General features: G+C 44.1%; 1 protein-coding gene across 1 annotated transcript; it reads left to right on the forward strand.

The window, feature by feature from the left end:
- Window positions 1–3,735: 3,735 nt before the first annotated feature.
- On the forward strand, window positions 3,736–11,158 carry sfmbt1 (Scm like with four mbt domains 1; the record flags this gene model as incomplete). Its single annotated transcript, XM_084441270.1, has 20 exons — window positions 3,736–3,760; window positions 3,837–3,931; window positions 5,208–5,451; window positions 5,637–5,725; window positions 6,424–6,676; window positions 6,852–6,949; window positions 7,038–7,139; window positions 7,727–7,886; window positions 8,047–8,129; window positions 8,268–8,394; window positions 8,501–8,614; window positions 8,770–8,812; window positions 8,922–8,989; window positions 9,067–9,206; window positions 9,325–9,434; window positions 9,784–9,959; window positions 10,083–10,261; window positions 10,425–10,649; window positions 10,754–10,882; window positions 11,018–11,158. 20 exons carry the CDS (start codon window positions 3,736–3,738, stop codon window positions 11,156–11,158), a joined length of 2,601 nt encoding a protein of 866 aa, XP_084297396.1.
- Window positions 11,159–20,595: the final 9,437 nt, after the last annotated feature.

Consider the following 20,595-nt stretch of genomic DNA (forward strand, 5'->3'; position numbering starts at 1 on the left):
GTTATTAAACCCTTTATAAAACGTGAAATTTGCGAACATTGATACAATGGCAGCATATTCTTCAACTATCCTCGAACTAAACATTTTCCAAGCTGCTTGCATATTTCTTTCAGTTTGTCCAAAAAAGCGGTACTTTCTGATAATGACAAGTAGGTTACCACGCATGTTCTGCCCACATCTGCGATTGTCCTCAAAATCTACCAACATGTGCATTCAATCGTTTCAATAAAATAGCATTTAATTATTTTTTATGGCCATATTTTCAATGAGGACCGAACAATGAAGCAGAAATAAGCAACTGGAATCTTTTTCAATATGGTTGAATGAAGTCGACATCCTAGTCCTGTGTTCCATCACTTATAAATGTAATGTAACGAAAGTGGGTCTTTTATGCATGCACGCATATTCTAGTTCAACGATTAACAAAGTATTGAATCCATAGGGGAATTAGACAAAATCTTTCAAATTACAAATGATTTAAGATGTGCATGATATTTCTCTGAAGGAAAATTTATGAAAGAAAATAAAATAATATTGCCAGTTTCCATGTACATTTTACATTTTGGTTTTAGAGATGTCATTTTTTATTGTGTGAAGATGGAAGTCATTTTTTCATGCTCAACGCCGACAATATCAGCTATCCGGGCTTAGAACGTGGATATAGGCGGCAGAACATGCGCAGTTGCAGTTTGTGCCATATTGGAATGAGGTCGTGAACGACTAGGCGGAAAGGAACGGCATCTAAAACCCACTTGAAAAACTATTTACCGGTAAGAAACGAATTGTGTGACTAAATACTCACATACTATGTTATGTTTATTATGGGCTTATTATGGTATCATGCATTTTGGTAATGTCTGCATCTTTTTTCCCGTCTCTAAAAAAGATGACTCGGGCTCGGTCGAGTGCAAGCGCCCTTATTGCTCGCTATGTATTGCTCAAGCCATGACGTTTCAGTAACTTGACTTGGTCACAGGCGTTTTTAGCATGTGCCGAATCAGCCCCCATTCGACCGCTGTGCCTTTGGCATCAGAATTGACCTATATGGCGCACAAATAGCATTTCTGTGTGTATTTTTCTTTCTTGCGTTCCGTGTCTTTCTCCTCTGTTCACGTATAGCCTATATGCTACCAGTTAAAGTTGGATCATCGGCGCTAGTGTGCAAAGCTCTTGCGTTAATGGCCCATCTATTGCCGAATGCTGCGGTTAGTCAGTTTGAAAGCAATCATTGAAAACCTCTACGGAAAATTCCATTTAAAATGGATGTGTTATGGTAACTCTTACATCGCCAATAAAGGTTTCACAAGCATTGCTGTTTTGTTACACTCTCAATTAATTAATTCAATTTCGCTGGAAATGTAATTTTTGGACTTGTGTATGCTTTGTATGCTATGTTAACTAATTGATGATAGGGCTATGCTACTGTAGGCTATAGGGCTATCACGCTATGTTGATGCTGTAAATATTGCCATTTTCACTTTGGCAATAGCCTTCCAATTGTCTCTATTGCTTCAACTCACCGAATTATAGGCTACAACTTGGCAACATCGTTAAACTGTCATGACGCTATAAAATGGCAACAATTGTTTCAATTGACAGGCGGAGCGGACGGGAGGCCAGTAGATTCGCATAGTAAATTCCACTTTTCAGGCTTATTGTAGCCCAGTAAAAATATTCCAAGGTCCGTTTCGGCAGCGCGTGCATGGACTCGTGAGGGGGCACCCCTGTCATCATTCTGGACATTTGGCCATGCAAGCGAGCAATACTCAAACTCAAGTCTAACACCTGAAACAGATGTGTGATAGAAGAATGGAAGCATGTAGTTTCTAACTTCCAAGCATTAACAATAGTTGCAAGGTGGCTATACACCCATCTCTCCGAAAAGTGAAGTATTCATGTATTTTTGCTTTGGTGGGAATTTTACAACTTCAACTTCAGGACTGTTTAGAGACGGCTTTTTTCCTCTTTCACCTTCCAATCACGTCTTCCAACTGCTTGTCGTCTATTTCAACTGTTTGCATTTCCTCTCGGTGGCCTCAGTGGTCAGCTGATGCCTCTATGGCATGTTAAGCATATGATCCAATACGTTTTAGAAGGGATAATACGTTTTTGGCTATAAAGATCTGCAAGGGGATGTTGTGCATTATCATAGGCATACTGCAGTTTACTTTCTCTTTCAGGGTGAGTCTGTTTGTGGTGTGTGTGTGTGTGTGTGTGTGTGTGTGTGTGTGTGTGTGTGTGTGTGTGTGTGATGTTAGTCCCTTTGTTAACTTTCTTTTTGAAAGAAAGAAAAGTTTGATGAAGTATCATAGAGGACTAGCTGTGTATTTTCACAAAATAGCTGCCCCTCAACCCAAGTCAGATTTGATTGCTCTGATTGACTGTGATAGAATTTTCATCAGAATTCCATTGCAGGTATTGATCTTCCATCAACCTATAGTTTCGACATCCATCTATCATCTCTTTCATACACCTCTAAAGACTTATTTGGTTAGAGTCGGTTATTAGATTCTAGTTCTAAAACTGATGCCAGGTCTTTGTTAATGTCTTTGCTGCTCTTTTCATCCTCTCCCTGTGTTGGACTGTGACCCCCAGCACAATAAGGTCATCATGGTCTGTGTGTGTGTGTGTGTGCGTGTGTGTGTGTGTGTGTGTGCGCGTGTTTGCGTGTGTGCGTGCGCGCGCGTGTGTATGTGCGTGTGTATAGTGTGTGCGCACGCACGAGCGAGTGACTGTGTGTGCGTGCATGCGAGTGTGTGTGAGCCGGCTGGTCTGGGCTGGGCTGGGCAGGGTGTTGGGTGGTATGTGAAAGGGCTGGGCTGATCCCGCCGAAGTGCGGGGGTCGAGCTGGCTGGCCGGTGGTCAGGAGGAGCCTGTCTGACGGCCGTCTCGGCTTTAATAGAGACGTCAGGGATGACAAAGACAGGCCTGACAGGCAGGCTGAATGGAGCAGCCGTGACAGAGCAGCTACCCCTCTCATCCCATACATAAACCTCACAGCTATTGTCATCCCAAATGCTCTCTCATAGCCAGTTTATAAATGCTCATTATGTTATTTCATCCGCTTTTAACAGAGGGCAGAACCCTAAACGCAGGGAACTTTGACGTGAACACCACATTCCCATCAGCAATAGATTTGTGGGAATTTATGAAATAACCAGAGTTGTGGTCATATCCCAATTTAAAGGCGTAGGCCTAGTTCACTCAAAATTGTTGTTTGCCTAATGTTTCGAGACCTCAAGCAAGGTTCGACTGATCGGTCTAAATCTGATGAGCCCCAATTCAGTCATATGCCATCTGTTGTGTTGGTTGTTGGCCGCATGGAAGGCCACACCATAATCCTGAGTGAATGGAAAAGATAAGTACCATATAAATCCTGATTCTATTCCACAATTTCTATCTCTCTTTTTTTTAGCTGAGTGTAGTCCTATATAGCATTTAACAAATATATACTTTGATTTGATCTGATTTTATACTTTTTGAGTGAACTGGCACTTCAAATTGTGGGCCAAGTGTGGTTATACCATTCAACTTTCATCAAGTTGTGGTTCTGTCCATGTCCTGGATGTGTTTGGAATTGCTTGGCCCTCACCTTTTCACCAAAGAGAAAACAGCTCTGAGTCCATGGGAATAACACCTGTTCTCAGATAAGTGCACATGGCTTGACTCGTCCACAGCAGTGATCTGTTCTCTTCCTTCCTAGAGTTGCTGATCTGGCCTGTAGGGGGAGCCAACATGAGTCATGAGTCACTGGAGTCTGGTGAGTAGGGTACTTTTCAACTGCATCTCAGATCACAGTATTACTGTATTAAAATGTTGTATATGTGTGTGTTTAGATGGGGACTCTTGTCAGGATGTGTCAGACTTCAGCTGGGATGACTACCTGGAGGAGAATGGGGCCGTGTCTGTTCCCCACCATGCCTTCAAACATGTAAGTCCTCATGGCCTCCATTTTCCTTCCCTACATGCAGTGAAAGTGGATACGTGACAAATTGCAAAATTTAAACCAAACTGAAGACACTCGTTCATTTTTGGAGACTAGAGTTGTTGCTATAACTTATTAACAGTAAAAACCTGGACTACTTTTGTTGCTATGGTCAACTTAACTTAGCTAAAATGGAACCTAGATTGACTGGGAGAAAAATGGATCCACATTTATTTACCTTTAGCCACGTCTCCAACTCTGCGAATGCATGTATCTCAAAATGACGAGCAATCCCAGATTTAGTTTACATTCTTCAGAACTGAGATATGCACTTTCATAGTGTATTCCTCAATACAGGAGGAATGTCTTAGGCTGCATTTACACTGCAGGGCTTGATGCCCAGATCAGATTTTTTGCCCATATCCAATTTTTTTGACTGCTTGCTTACATATACTTTTAAAAGTGACCCATATCAGATACCTGTACTTACACGTACATACTTGCTTAACACTTGAAACAACCCACATGCGTACACGAGGGTTTGGTTACCTTGGTTACCTAGCAACCGTAGAAGGGGCATGCAATACGACTATTGCCACTCTAGCTGTTGTGGTCTTTGGCCTCCTATTTATTTATTTGTATTTAGCTTTTATGGACTTGATTTGATGACACGGCAGCCACGAGCGTTTAAAACCTTGCTCTACCATCGCGGCTGAAATTTCCTCATAAACGGCTTTGTTTCGGTAATTGGCTTGCACTGACTCTTCGCCCCAAAGGCTCAAAAGACAGGTTACCTCGGCAGGTTTCCACTGACCTGAGTCTTCACTCTCCATTATCTCTTTAAGCGGGATAGTTGTGCGCGTGAAAGTAACATTATACGTCATTAAAATGTGGAAAAAGTCGCATTTCCAATGACGTGTGAATCGCAATGAAAGGGAATATCCGTTCTGTCCGCTTAGACAACAGTCGCATTAGCAGATGTCTGATTCATATCAGATTTTTTTCCACATATGATTAAGGCCTGAAACAGATCTGATAATATCAGATTCCATGTGCTTTTTTCCTGCTTACGTGCGTAATACATACCTGATACTGTATGTGCCACATGTGAGCAAAAAATACGGAATTGGGTCACTTCAACCAGGCAGTGTAAATGCGGCCTTATGTGTTATTACACACACTCTCCAACCATTCACACATTCCTGGGGACTCAGATGAGGGACTATGGAGATGCAGTAGAATTGTCTGCTATTAGTTCAGAACGCGTTCACACACTCTCCAGGTGGACCAGGGACTCCAGACAGGCCTGACCCCCGGTATGAAGCTGGAGGTGTGTGTGCGCTCCGAGCCCGATGGACCTTACTGGGTGGCCACCATCATCACCACCTGTGGCCAGCTGCTGCTGCTTCGCTACGAGGGTTTCCAGGACGACCGTCGCGCCGACTTCTGGTGTGACATCATGACTGCGGACCTGCACCCTCTGGGCTGGAGCAGGCAGCAGGGCAAACCCATGAAGCCCCCCGAGGGTGAGGCAGACCAGGGCAAAGACTTATTACGCATGAATAAACCTTGAACTTGTTGAGGTTCATTAAACCCTAGCGCCACTGCGCATCATTTGGTACCTAAGTACCTACCAGTATTACTGAATAATAAATACCAGTAATGTATGAAAGCCCAGTGTTTTACTTCATTGCCCTTACCCCCATTGCAGGGGTGCGTGAGAAGCACCAGGACTGGGAGGCCGTGCTGGAGAAAGCCCTGGCAGAGGAATGCAGCGCACCTGCCAACCTGCTGGAAGGGGTGAGTTCATGCATCATGGTCCTCAAGGCCAATCTACGGTGTCGTACGACAAGTTTTAGTAAGAAAATGACACTGTCATCTTTATGGTAAATATGTGCCCACGTAGTTTGTTTACTTTTTTTAGTGCAATGAACATTTCAGAAGATTCAGTGCAGCTAACCAGACTACACAGCAATCCGCGAGGGTGTTTGCAGCTTTATGGCATTTGTAACCTCTGCCACATTCCGATCCGTCATTTTTGTCTAAGACCTGTCATACGACACTTCTTACATAAATTGGCCTTTTTGCTTAAACTGGAGGCAACTGAAACCTTATGCCACAGCCACAGCATAACCTAGTGTGTTGATTTCACTGCAACACAAACAATGTTCTGTACTCCTGGCAAAATATTTCTCTATTTGTATGTGTCCTTTTGGTGTCCTTTCTGGTTTGTGTGTCTGTGTCTGTCTCCATAATGTGTGTGTCTGCGTGTCTCCATATGTATGTACAAGTGTGTGTGTTCATTGCTGTATGTATGTGTGTTACTGTGTCCTTACTTGTGTGTGTGTGTGTATGTGTGTGTATGTGTGTGTATGCGTGTGTGTGTGTGTGTGTATGTGTGTGTGTGTGTGTGTGTGTGTATGTGTGTGTATGTGTGTGTGTGTGTATGTGTGTGTGTATGTGTGTGTATGTGTGTGTGTGCGTGCGTGCGTGTCCAGCCCCAGCGCGGTAGGGATCCAGTGGACCTGCTGAGTCCCGGCTGCAGTGTAGAGGTGCAGGACTGCTGTGAGCCGTCTGTGGCCTGGGCTGCCGAGGTGGAGGAGAACGCCGGGGGCAGGCTGAGGCTACGTCTGGCAGGCACAGAGGGGCTCCCGGATCCACTCTCCACCCTCTGGCTCTACTACCTCCACCCACGCCTGCACCCCCCCGGCTGGGCCTCGGAGCAGGGCTGCTCCCTCAGGCCCCCTGCAGGTCAGCCTCCTCCTACGGGCCCACGTCTGAATAACTACTGATGCCTGAACTCTTCTATACTGTTCTATCCTATTCTGCTCTGGCTGTTCAAATGGTATCAATGAAATCTGCAGGAGATCTGCTGCATTGGTTGTTTTTGCTGAACCAGGTATACTTAAGGCTTCCGTTTCTTCAGCCCTTGTCCCCCTACGCAAGGAGGAGGAATGGGAGGAGGTGAGACAGCAAATCAGAGAGCTCCCCCTGGACGATGCCCTGACTGAAGAGTTCTCCAAGGTATAGCGTGTTCTAACATCGCAAGGGTCTGTGTGATTTCTCTGTATAACGCTGATTGACACAGCTTTACCGTGTGTGTCCGCCTCAGGACCGACCTGCTGTCTCGACACACTGCTTCACCGAGGGGATGAAACTGGAGGCCGTTGACCCCGCCGCCCCGCTCTGCATCAGTCCTGCCACAGTTGCCAAGGTAAAAGCTTCTCCACATATCCCCCCTCCCGCCTCTCTATCCCCGTCATCCCTGTTCTCCATGGGCCTGGACCTGTCTGAATACTTCCCTAGCAACTTGACACATGATCAGCATGGCTGAGGAACAAGATGACATAATGTTGACCAGACACAGTACCCTATCAGTCACTGCAGACTAGTGAAATCAAGATGTTTTTTTGTCAGTTTTACGGCGCGTGCTTTGTACACGGACGGTGTGGACTGTGCAGAGATACGGCACAACTTGCGATTGCACAGAGCTCCACGCATCTGACGTTTTGTAACAGCGCACTCGTTCCCTGTATGATGATTGGTTGTCTTGCATTCTATCTCTTACTCTTTCTGTCTACAATTTACCTCCACTGATGTTTGTCCTTGAACGTTGTTAGGTTACTGCACTGGACATGGGTACCAAAAAACAGGCAGAGAGCGTTAATGCTTGACCTCACCTGAGCACAGAGAATATGTTCCCACCAAAATACAGCAGACACAATAGGGAGCGTAAATAAAGCTTAACTGTTAAAGAACACATTGCTACACACATGGCTCCTCTCACCCCCCCCCCTCCAGGTGTTCAATGAGCTGTACTTCCTGGTGAAGATGGATGATCTCCGTGGCGATGAGGGGTCAGAGAGCAGTGGGCGGTCCTTCCTGTGTCACAGGAACAGCCCTGGGATCTTTCCTGCCCAGTGGAGCCTCAAAAATGGTGTTTCGCTCAGCCCCCCTCCAGGTGTGTTGATTTGGACCCCTTCCATGTTGTTGACAGACCGTTGGTTTGGAATGCTATTGATTAGATTCTATCTTACTTGTTCTGTCCCTTTGGCTTCCCTCCTCCCTGCATTTGCTCCTTCTCTGTCTTCATCTCTGTCTTCATTTCTGTCATTCTCTAGGATACCAGGGGCAGGACTTTGACTGGGCAGACTACCTTAAACAGTGTGAGGCTGAGGCAGCTCCCCAGCACTGCTTCCCCACAGTACGCACTTTGTAATATGATTACAACCTTGAAAAGCTTACTGTATACTCAGGATATGCACCAGAATTATGCTTGAATATGCTATGAATACGTCACTAAGCTGATGTAATCTCAGAGGCTCTCTGCCCTCCTCCCTAGGACCTGTCAGACCACAGCTTCAAGGAGGGAATGAAACTAGAGGCAGTAAACCCCCTCTCACCTGAGCACATTCACGTGGCAACAGTCACCAAGATCAAAGGGCAACACATCTGGCTTGGCCTGGAAGGTGATTAACAGCCTGGAGTCTTTCCTGTGCGCCTTCAGCAGTTAGTCATAAACACAGTTATTAATTTGACACTGATAAAATACCTCATGTCCATATCTCTGTACAGGGCTGAAGCAGCCGATGTCTGAGCTGATAGTTCACGTGGACTCGTTAGACATCTTTCCTGTCAGCTGGTGTGAGACCAACGGCTACCCCCTCCTCCACCCCGTGAAGCCCAGAGGTGGGTGTGGTCACAATCTGTGTCCCTACTATACAAAAGTCAATTTTTTGTGATGACTATTTGTTACTATGTACAGTTCATTCTTTTGTTTGTGGGATGATGAATGACAATCTAATTGATGTGATAATTAATACTGATCCTCTTGTTTCTTCTAGTGGAGAAGCAGAGAAGAATTGCTGTGGTGCAGCCTGAGAAACAGTGAGTATACAGGAGGGAGAGAGAGTGAATGTGTTTCAGCCTATCAGATTTGGTCAGCGGTCACTCACATGCACTTTGACCCTTAACCATTGCACGTTTTACCCTATAGTCGAGCCCCACCCAAATCCACATCACCTGACTCGCTTAAGCAGCAGACGACCAGCCAATCAGAGACAGGTGAGTGTTGTCGTTCAGGTCTTTTTTGTCACTAACAACCTGTGTTGACGCAGCTCTGACATGGTGCCTTTGTTTAGGACAGGGAAATGGAAAGTATTGCTGCCCCAAAATCTACTTCAATCACCGATGTTTCTCCGGACCCTACCTGAACAAGGGACGCATCGCTGAGCTGCCCCAGTTCATCGGCCCTGGCAACTGTGTCCTGGTACTGAAAGAGGTGAGGAGACTGCTGCTGGACAATATTCTACCACTCTGTGGAATAGCACTGTAACAACAATACTACAATGTAATACACTTCTATCTTACGTCTCTCTCGGCTGTATGTCCTTGTCCAGGTGCTGACCCTGCTGATCAACTCAGCCTATAAGCCCAGTCGTGTGCTGAGGGAGCTACAGCTGGACCAGGAGGGCCGCTGGCACGGCCACGGGGAGACCCTCAAAGCCAAGTGAGGGAGACAACCTACACTCTTAAAAAAAAGTGTGCATACTGGGACCGTTTCTAACAATAGAAGAGAAAGAACCCTCTGAAAATAGATAGAACCCTTTCATGTCAGAAAGAGGCCTTAAGGGTTCCAAACAGAACCTTATGAAGCTGAAAAGGGTTCTATTTGAAACCATAGACTACCATGGAACCTTGTTTCAGAGGGTTCTTCTATTGTTAACAATCATTAAATATAGCACCTTTTTTTGTGTACTGTATATTAAGTCAATCAATTGATTTAAATGAATTAACATAATTTTCTAGTGAGTAAGATGTATCTTGTTCTAACCAGAGGTTGTGTTTCTGACGGTCAGGTACAAGGGTAAAAGTTACCGGGCCACAGTGGAGATTGTCCGTACGGCAGACTGTGTAGCTGACTTCTGTAGGAAGACCTGCATCAAGCTGGAGTGCTGCCCCAACCTGTTTGGGCCACGCATGGTTCTGGAGCACTGCTCAGAGAATTGCTCTGTCCTGACAAAGACCAAATACAGTATGTCCTACTAACTCTTGGCTAGTCTTTCAGTTAGCGAAGTATAGTAAAACTTCATGGGGAAATAAAGCTGTATTGAACACATAGTTGACAGTAGGTGTAATGTGTTTGTGTTCCCTGCAGCGTATTACTATGGTAAGAAGAAGAGTAAGCGCGTGGGCCGCCCACCAGGGGGGCACTCCAACCTAGAGGGAGGAGTCAAGAGACGGGGGAGGCGGAGGAAGAGGAGAAAGCAACTCTTTGTACACAAAAAGAGACGCTCCTCAGCCTCACTGGACAACACACCTGCTGGTTCACCACAGGTAGCACACACACACACACACACACACACACACACACACACACACACACACACAAAATGCCCAGATCTATTTGGGCACACCATCACTCTCATCACATGGAATATATTGTTTACCTCACACACTCACAGAGACTTCTGTGCTGTAAACCATCCTTGTGTTCCAGGGGAGTGGCGAAGAGGAAGACCTTGATGATGATGACTCTCTGAGTGAAGATTCTGGCTCCGAGCTGCAGGATGATCTTCAGGATGATTCTGAATACTCTGCCGGGAAGTCTCAGCCCCCAACGCCATCCCCCTCCCCGCCGGCTACCCCTAGGCCAACCCGCAAACGCAGGAAACCGCGCTCCCCGTCCCTCTCTGATGATGAGAACCGCCCTCCATCACCAAAGGTGCTGCCAGCGTTAGACTGTGCCTTTGCTTTCAGATGAGACAAGTGATTGTTCAGATCGTCTGTGTCTGGTGTCTGATAAGCATCTCTGTGTGTTGTTGGCAGTGCTCCAAAACTGAGGCACCCCAGAAGCTGTGTTTGGACACCAGCCCCCTGGAGTGGAGTGTGGCTGACGTGGTGCGTTTCATCAGGACCACTGACTGTGCTCCCCTGGCACGCATCTTCTTAGATCAGGTAACCATCACGTGTACCGTACACCCATGCAGTATTGTAGACTCTCACTTAATCAATTGAAGCACTCCCACAATTGTTAAGACTGCTATTACTATACCCGATTGTCTTAATCTGTGGCAATGTATGTGTTTCCAGGAGATTGATGGACAGGCTCTGCTCCTGCTCAACCTCCCCACAGTGCAGGAGTGTATGGACCTGAAGTTGGGGCCCGCCATCAAGCTTTGCCACCACATTGAAAGGGTCAAACTGGCTTTTTATCAGCAATTTGCTACGTAGCTGAGGGGGCTTAACAAAGTGAGACAATGCTATGCTATGTTTCAGTCCCATCTAATGACTACATATGGTTTTACCACTGGACATCCTCTGGACAACAGGGCCCCCAGCACACTTTGTTTCTTTTTACTGGTCCTATGGGCAAAGCACAGGTGCCACGGAAACAGTAGCTTTGTGTTCTTCCACCTGCCTCTCTCTCTCTCTCTCTCTTTCTTTCTCTGTGCATCCTCTAGGTAAAAAGGGCAGACATCTCTTGTTAGATTCATGTTAATCATAACATTCCTGTCATTTAGGAATCAAAGTGGATCCTGATTTGATGTGATAGACTCCAACATCTCTAGAGCGTTTTGACAATGCAAATACCTTACGAAGCACAAAGACTAATGGTATGCAAAGTGTACATAGCAGGGTGTATATAGTGTACATATTCTAAAGCTCCTCTAGTGCAACAGGGTGATTAGTTTGATTTTCTACTGTAAGTATCCATGTCAGGGGCTGAGGCATATTTTTGACAAGACCTAGACATTATTTAGAGATTGGTTGCCCACAAAGAGAGCATCCCTCACTCTTTGATGTGTGACAGCCTTTTGTCTTTTCAGAGAAGGATAAGAACTTTTGCTTAATTTCATTGAGCATGATTCCAAAACCTCAAACTATGTTATGTCATCATTTTACTGTTTCTACGTGACATTTAAATGTCCCCAATCATGCTCATTTTCAACAAGTTAATAGAGGTCTCTGGGGTCTCCAAAACATATCTTTGAATATTTTTGATGAAAATATTGTTCAGATTAAAGGTGCAGTAAGCGGTTTGTGCTTTCCTGTTAGACTTAGGAAAAATGTTGAAAAATGCAACTGACAAATCCCCACCCCTCTCCTTAGGCCTCCCTCCAAAGCCACTCCTCCAAACTGGTGCTATATTCAAGTTGGCAACTCAAAATGATACAATTATTACAGTCCTGCGACCTTCCAGCGACTTTATTTATTGATTGCTGTTGGGATGTAATGAAGATTGCAAAAAATATAACAAAAAGTGCTTCTGAGCCAAACCGCATACTGCACCTTTAAGCATTCTGGGATGCCTCTATACCCCCTCTGTTTCAGGCCAGTTCTAGACACACTGTTTCTGTGTCTTTAGCTTTAATGCAAATGAGCTGCTGCTCCCCATCCTCACTCTGTCTGTGCCTCCAGAAGTTCAAATACAGCAGGATGTTTCTCAATGGCTAGTTAACAATTTTTCAAACTTTTTTTTCCCCCAAAACCTTTTTCCCCCTATGAGGGGCATCTGATGTCAGAAGCCCAGGCAAATCTGAACGTCTTGTTGAATCAAATGTTTTCAGAATTTGGCTGCCCACAAATAAATTACTTTTAGGGTTTTCTCATTTCAAAGGTGCAATAGTCAAGATTTTGATGTAGGCTAATCATAAAAAAATAAAATAAAAATATCCAAAGAGCTTTTAGAAAGGTGTGGAATAAAAGTCCCCCCCCCTACCCCCAAATGTATTGATTCTGAATTTTATTGAATTATTTAAAAAATGTTGACTGGTCCGAAATGAACGTTTTGTTTACCTCCGTCTGAGATGTCTGAGGTTTGGTTGTCGCCTCTAAAGCACACGCTGAGGGCTGTCGCGCACCTACAGAACTTTCTAATGTCCTTGACTCCGTCATATATCGTCGCACACGTGTGATTAGATAGCCTAGCTGTTAGGCATGTTCGTTCGCATGGATATGCTTGTTCCAGCCTTGTTTTGGCTGTAGCAAAGCAAACTATAGCAAGCTGCTATAGACTGTTTCATGGAATGTTCATATTCAAAACAATAACACAATTTTGGTCCATCTCAAAATCCGCTTTGCGGCTAACATTAAAAGCAGCTATAGGGAGGGAAAATAATCTCATTGCCCCCTAGCGGTAGTGTTCCTAATGCCGAGAGAATGAATGGGATTTCTCATAGCACATTTTCTAAAAAATGATATCTCGGTCTACATCGAAAAGTTAGTAGAATGCATTAAATATGATATACTTGGAGACAAACTTCATTGATTCTGGTGATCATAGTTAATTTTCAATCACAATCCGAATTATGTATATACTCTTTTTGTAACGAGGTGGTAAAGAACTAGGCCTACTGTCCAGGAATTTACATCCAAACACCTTAAGCCTTTGTCTTTGTAATTATCACCTCCCCCCAAGTCCCCCGCAAACCCCAGTTTCAGTCTAATGTAAAACACAGACCTTTGTCTCTATTCAAAGCGAGTTTCATCCCACATTCCTTCCTTTCACTGTGTGATATCCGTCCCCTCACGATGACGCATAGACAACTCAGCCAATGAAATCCTAGAAAGACTTACCTGTGTTCTGACTGAATATAAGCCAGGCCAGAAGTGACTGACTTCACTTCTCTGACTGAACCACCTTTGCTGCGTTTGTCAGGAAGTCCTTGCGCAAGTATTTGATTTCATTCAATGAACCACCTTTGCTGCGTTTGTCAGGAAGTCCTTGCGCAAGTATTTGATTTCATTCAATAAACCAGACTCAACCTTTTGAACGTATCTTGGTAAATCTTTTGACTATACAAGTCTAAAATAACTATCACAGTTTGGCGACGGGGATGGGATCACTGCCTGCGTTTGCTTCGGGATTCCAGTGGATAGAGGACTGATCGGCAGACGTGTCGGTCCATAGTGGGCGTTGGAAAATCAATTTTCTCTCTTGCGCTAGAGCGCCAGCCGAGATTATTTCCTCAGTTCTTCCACTGGATTCTTGAAGCGCACAGGTACGTTTAAACGAACCCTCTTGTGGTTCTGAGTTGTATTTGCCTTGATTTGGTTCAGCTTGTTGGTCTGGATTGTTTGAAAACGGAAAACCCCAGCGTGGGTATTTAGTAAGTAACTATCTAAGGAGATGTGAACAGCAATAGATTTTATATCGTTTTTTCTTTTGACTTCGTCCTTGTTTCGTTACGAGGGTATCAGCTGTTCAAGTGAGAGTTTGGCACAGAACAGGTTTCCTTTTGGCCGGTCGCGGAGAGTTTTAACCGAGAGCACGTTGAGAGAGTTTTTGCTCAATGGAGATGTAGCTACAGGGCGGAATTGAGAGTTTTGCAATCCGCGTTTTCTGGTAGAGATTTTGACCAGAGGGGCTGTACATATTTGGTAGGATCTAGACATCATGGTTTAGCCTGGACCAAATTGCTAGTGCAGCCGAGAGTGTTGTTGTAAACGTGGGCTTTTTGTTTCATGTTTGTGTGTTAAGTCGTATATTAGTCGGTTTTGGTCGTCGTTTGGTCGCTCTTTGTTTGCGTTCCCGTGTGTCTGCTACGTTCTCGCATGTGCACGGGGGGGTTGGTCGTCTTATGTGTTCACTGTTTTGAGCCTCGGCTCTTGATTGTATGTTTGTTATGCGCGCCATGGATCCAGGTAAAGTATTGTTTTGTACCCTTTTTAGACTGTTAAAATTCTGCTAGATTCCCAGTAGGCTAGCTAGCTGGTTGCCTAGGAGATAAGGAAAACTCCGCTATCGCGGTGTTCCGCCATTGAGCCAGAAGAGAACAAAGCACTTCGCTGACTGGGTGAGTACTAAGCGAATTTTAATGTGTCTTAATGTTTGTTTCTTCGAAATTGTATTCTTTCCCGCCGTGAGTTAACTATAAGGTTTCCTTTCGTTGCTGTTTTGGGGTTTTTAGGCTGCGTCGTGATTATTTGGGATTTGTTTCTTTAAATTTCCCCGCGCACAACCAAAGACCACATCCGGGTCATACATGCAACATTTTGGGATCACCACTAGGTGTCCCTGTAACACTAGTTATTAAGATATGCTAGAGGATGTAAAGAATTCTACTGCAAACATCTAGCCTGATGTGATTGTTGCACTGAAGCATATTTCTGCGAACGTTTGTGGCAGATTTCGTTATGTGCTAAAGCATTTTAGATTTCTTACATCCACATCTGACATTTTAGTGTTAAATTCTAAGATTCGGGCTCAGCTAGAGGGTTAAGGGAAAAGACTGTTAATTCTCTAGACTGGTCTGTTTTTAAGATTTGGGAGAGTAGACAAGAGAGTTTTTTTTTAGGTCAGGAAGGAAAGATAAGGAGATTCAGCAAACAGTCTCTCCACCATTTTCCCCAGCAGAATAACTCTGATTTAAAATTAGATCCCCCCCTCGACTTGTTGCGACATTAGCCACGCCCCTTCTTTCTACGAGGTATTTGTCCGAACAGGTCCGGAAGGAAGAGCCTCCGATTTTGAAGTCGAGCGCCACCTGCTGGACTTCCCTTGAACAACCCATAAGGGTGATTTTAAACTAGCCAAGATAGAGAGTTTTAATTGTTAAGGGTAAATAAACAGGATAAAATAGATGTAGAGGGAACTCAAAAGTCTGACAGGGTTGAATAGGTGTTTGATTCAGGAGTTTTGTTTCAATAGTCAATGAATGGCCATAAGCTGTTCGTTTTATGCATTTCTACTGTATGAATTTTCATTCATATAATGATAATGTGTTTTTTGAGGAGCTGGCATTAGGCCTTCTCCTCTGCTATTGAACCCAGTCTGTGTTTTGAGTCTTAATTTTCAGGTGCTATGGACCCTGGGCGGCAGGTCTTTGAGAAGCCTGGATCATGCCTTCCTGGGGACTGCTTGGGACCTGCTGTTTGTCTGTTTTAACTGTTTGTTTTGTCTCTCTTTCTGATATGTAGCTTAAGACATAAGCGTTGTGCATAATAGTGGGGGGAATAGATAAGGGTTGCCAGTATCTTAATCTGAATGCAGCATCTCATAACCCAATTTATATATATTTTAAATGAGTATGTTAAATATCTCATGTTTATAGTTTAAGGCACATTCATCGGGCCTGAGTGTTTTTTTCTGAGTGGTTTTTTACAGACAACTGTCGTTCCGGGAGTGATGGGCGAATGCCGAACCAGGAGACGGGCACAAACCGGAGGTGGAGATGGAGATTACTGGCCTGTTTCCCTACAGATGGGCGATCTGGGGTTCGTGAGATGCAGACCAACGCCATGTCACCAACTCACTGTGAGCGACAGATAAGTATGAAACAGGAGCAGTGCCCAAATACTCTGTCCTCAAATGCAGAAGAGGGAGGTTTTTGATTAGTTAATTGTAAATGAAGCCAGTTCATTTTAGTGTCATTTTCTTTGCCCCATCTCTATTTTTATCCTGACTTCAGGAAATTTTTGCTTTCACCCTTAGGGGGTGTTGTTTTGTTGAGACGAGAATATAGCGTATTTTATTTTCATAAAATCGCAAGAGAAATGCTAAGAGCCAAATCCAATTGCCTTGATCATGACTGGGGACTGGGCGTGTTAAAGTCATTCTAACACTGCCCTTGATGTCACTGTAGGCTACTGCAGACTGGCTCTAAATGACACTTGAACAGTCACCCTGTTTAAGTTTTCCTGACAGAATAACAACATTTTTTCCCCAAAGCAGGAGCTTGCGCTTAACCATGTTTCTGAGTATCTCCTACAGACTGTTGAATAACCGTTCCTGACCAAAGAAGGGAACAGGGAGACCAGACCAGAGGACTCTCTTTTGCTCTGTTTTGTCTCTGTTTGTCTCTCTCATCTGTGGATCCACAGACGGAGCACTTCATCAGCCTGTGCTGGAGGCGGGAGCGCCGAGGTGAGCCCTCCAGCAGCACGACCCGGGCCGGCCCTAAGTGGAGCAGTACAGGGATGGACCGGGTTCAGTTCAAGAGCCTACATTTCTGACCTACAAGCATTTGCTCCACCTGCGGAGAAAAAGAAATGAAGGACTAAGTGCACATTTCCACCACCAAACTAACCTGTATCTAGGGCCTAATGACAAACCTGTACTACCTCGTTCATGTTTTCATTATGCTTTCAAACTAGCCCACGGGCCAGATCATGTTTCAAAAACAGGGGTGGCGGAGGATGTTAACAGATGTCTCCAACAGAGTGAGGACCGCCATTTCCTGAGGCTAAGGAGGGGTTCCTGCATCACATCTCTCCTGGGGATTGGGTCCTGGTCCACGACCACAGACGAAGGAGCTGGAACTCGCCGAGGTGGCTCGGGCCGTACCAGTTTCTACTCATCACGCAGACAGCGATCTGAGAGGACTTCGTTGGACCCATGCAAGCCATTGCCGACGGGTCCAAGCAGCAGAGGACGGTCCACCAAGGGATCGCAAACACCAGGAGATCAGAATGCAGCTGAACCAGAGGGCTCAGAGGCCAAAACCATGGGCCATCACACTGTCCTCTCCTCTGACGAGGAATCGGAGGAAAAATGACCTTGCTGGTCACCTCCTCACAAGATGCACCACACACGCACACACACCTGCACACACACACTAACATTGAACATAACTGATTTCAAGCAACGCGACATTGAAGTTGCGATCTAGAAGAGAAGACGCCTTGCATTCCCCAGATGACATTCTCCTCTGATGAGAAATCGGACTGCACCTCTGATCGCACACACTGGAACCTACATTAAACATTCAGAGACGCACACATGGAATCTATGTTCCATAGGACATCACATGCAATTATTCACAAGAGTGAATGAACTTTGAAATAATCTGGAAAATATCATATTTGTTTACAAGAGTTGCAATTGTTGAAACATGAGTTGATAAATAAGTTTGGGTTTTTCCTCTAAATTGACCAAGAGGTTTTTTGCCCCTCTTACACTGGTAACCATTTTATCTTTTTTTTGCCTTGTTAAATCAAGTTTGTTTTTTGGTGAATGGTTGTCCACTCTTAGACTATAAATAGTATATAATCATGTCATTTTTTTTATCTTGTTTCCTGTCAAATTTCTGAAACAAGGGGTTTTAGGTGTGTGATTTTGCACGTTGAGAGGAAATAATTAAAGTTTCCACCTAGTGGAGAGATTATTTCCTTTCCACATGTATAGCATAGCTGACTGTTTACACTGTGTTTGGATTTTATTTTTGTGTGCCTGTTCAGGCACAAATGAGGGATTGTCCAGGAATTTACATCCAAACACCTTAAGCCTTTGTCTTTGTAATTATCACCTCCCCCCAAGTCCCCCGCAAACCCCAGTTTCAGTCTAATGTAAAACACAGACCTTTGTCTCTATTCAAAGCGAGTTTCATCCCACATTCCTTCCTTTCACTGTGTGATATCCGTCCCCTCACGATGACGCATAGACAACTCAGCCAATGAAATCCTAGAAAGACTTACCTGTGTTCTGACTGAATATAAGCCAGGCCAGAAGTGACTGACTTCACTTCTCTGACTGAACCACCTTTGCTGCGTTTGTCAGGAAGTCCTTGCGCAAGTATTTGATTTCATTCAATGAACCACCTTTGCTGCGTTTGTCAGGAAGTCCTTGCGCAAGTATTTGATTTCATTCAATAAACCAGACTCAACCTTTTGAACGTATCTTGGTAAATCTTTTGACTATACAAGTCTAAAATAACTATCACACTACATACGGCATGGATGACATCATTTTGTGCTCCTCTGTGAGCTTGCTGACTCTACCAGCTAACATCTAACACAATACAACCAAATTACAAATCAGTAGACCTACGAAAATGCCGATATGCATTGCATGGCTGGCAGAGTACTTCAGCAATAACAAGAAGCACAGCATTTTTCACAGCATTAAATAATCAGCGTGCGATTTACTGGCAGGGAAGGGGGGAATTTCCATGTCTCTGCTATATCCCCACTAATGATCATTCATTTTTACTCCCCCCTCACCAACCCTTTCTGGTCGTCTGAAACCGACATTTGTTCTAGAATTGAACTGAACCATCACGCTACTCCCGACTCCCCAGTTCGATCTGCACTCTTGGACAAAACAAGTGTAGTTTCTAGCACTCAGCAAAGCCTACAGTATACCCTAGAAAGCAGTAGGCTAGACTAGTGTAGTCCAGAGTAGCGTTAGGTGCCCTTTAACTTCCTCTACTTTGATTCACTCTGAGTCCTTTATCCACAGACACACAGTATACCCATTTATTATCCACCACTGATGTGAAAACTGTCCATTTCAGATTAATTTCTGTTATATTAGGCCTATGGTGACTGATAGTTCTGACCTCGCAATCTGAAGGGAGTCATAATCTGATACAGAATCTAGGTCCCCAAACAACAGTCTGTATATCATTCCTTCATGGGTAGAATTTTGACGAGAATCCCTCCAAAACGTAATGATCAGTAGGCATGGAAAGTCAATCAGTCAAAATCCAATTCAAATGAGGGAGAAAGGCCATAGACAACGGTGCACTCTGGAGGAAGAGTAGGATAACAAAAATAATATTAAAAGCCACTGAAAAGTGTACAGTATGTGCACAGCCAGCACATCATTTTATGAAACGTGCATTATTTCTGTCATTGAAAATATTTTCTAAGGTCCACCTCACTGTTTTTTTTTTCACAAATCACACCCTGTAAATAACAATCCCAACACTGAACAACAAGGTCTCAAAGATAATTTGGACATTTTGTAAAAGTTTAGTCCTCAGAAATATTGACAAATAGGCCTAGGCCTGCTCTACAGACCCATATCATATCAAGGAAATACTGCTTATACTGAGTCTAACGAAACATGACTAAACAGACATCAGCTCATTCCTCATCATTAACACCCACAAAGAAGGTTATAATTGTATAATTTTAAAACAGTAAGCCTACTTTGCCGTGCAAATCATGAAACCAATATGTCATAAAGCAGTCTCTGCTTTACGCCGTGCAGTAGGCATGCAAAACTCTCTGGGTCACTGATTGCCGTATCACTGAAGCATTTTTGCTAGATGTCTAGCAACACTTTTTTGTGAACCACACTGTGTCGAGTGACTTTTAGTATAAATCAGGCTTAACAGGGCTCGTGAGCCAATAGTATTACTAAGTTGGCACCACACTGTATGTCTGGGGGCGGGAGCCGGCAGGTGTCCTAATACTATTGGCTCACAACCTTTTTTTTTCTTCTTTTTTTTCATATTTTTTACATTTCTTCTTTTTTTTTCTATTAAAAAAATAAAATAATTAATCATTAGCCTACATCAAAATCTTAAATATTGCACATTTACCCAAGAGGACACTCATTTCCCATGAAGTAATAAATTATCCACTTGTCATTCATTAGTGTTTTCCATCAATAATATAGTACTGTAGTATTTGTGTGGTGTTTTGATTTTTTTGTGAGCAAACAATTGTTTCCCTCCTTTGCCTGCCTTTACCATTGAGATCAATGGATTCAAGATAAAACTGTGGAATTGATTTTGGTTTCATCTATGCTTGTGGATTATGAAGCTATTTAACATACTATTTAATAAAAATCAGAATCACAATGTGTCTGTGTCCTACATTTCCCAGGGTTCCGCTGTACCACGTTGAGCACATGACCATGTCAACATGAGTGGGCACTCCTGCAGGGAAGCAAGCAGCTGGAATGTGCACAGTTATATTCAACGGTTGGACTATCAGGT

This window comes from Borostomias antarcticus, assembly GCF_949987555.1.
Source record: "Borostomias antarcticus genome assembly, chromosome: 7".
NCBI classification, from domain to species: domain Eukaryota; kingdom Metazoa; phylum Chordata; class Actinopteri; order Stomiiformes; family Stomiidae; genus Borostomias; species Borostomias antarcticus.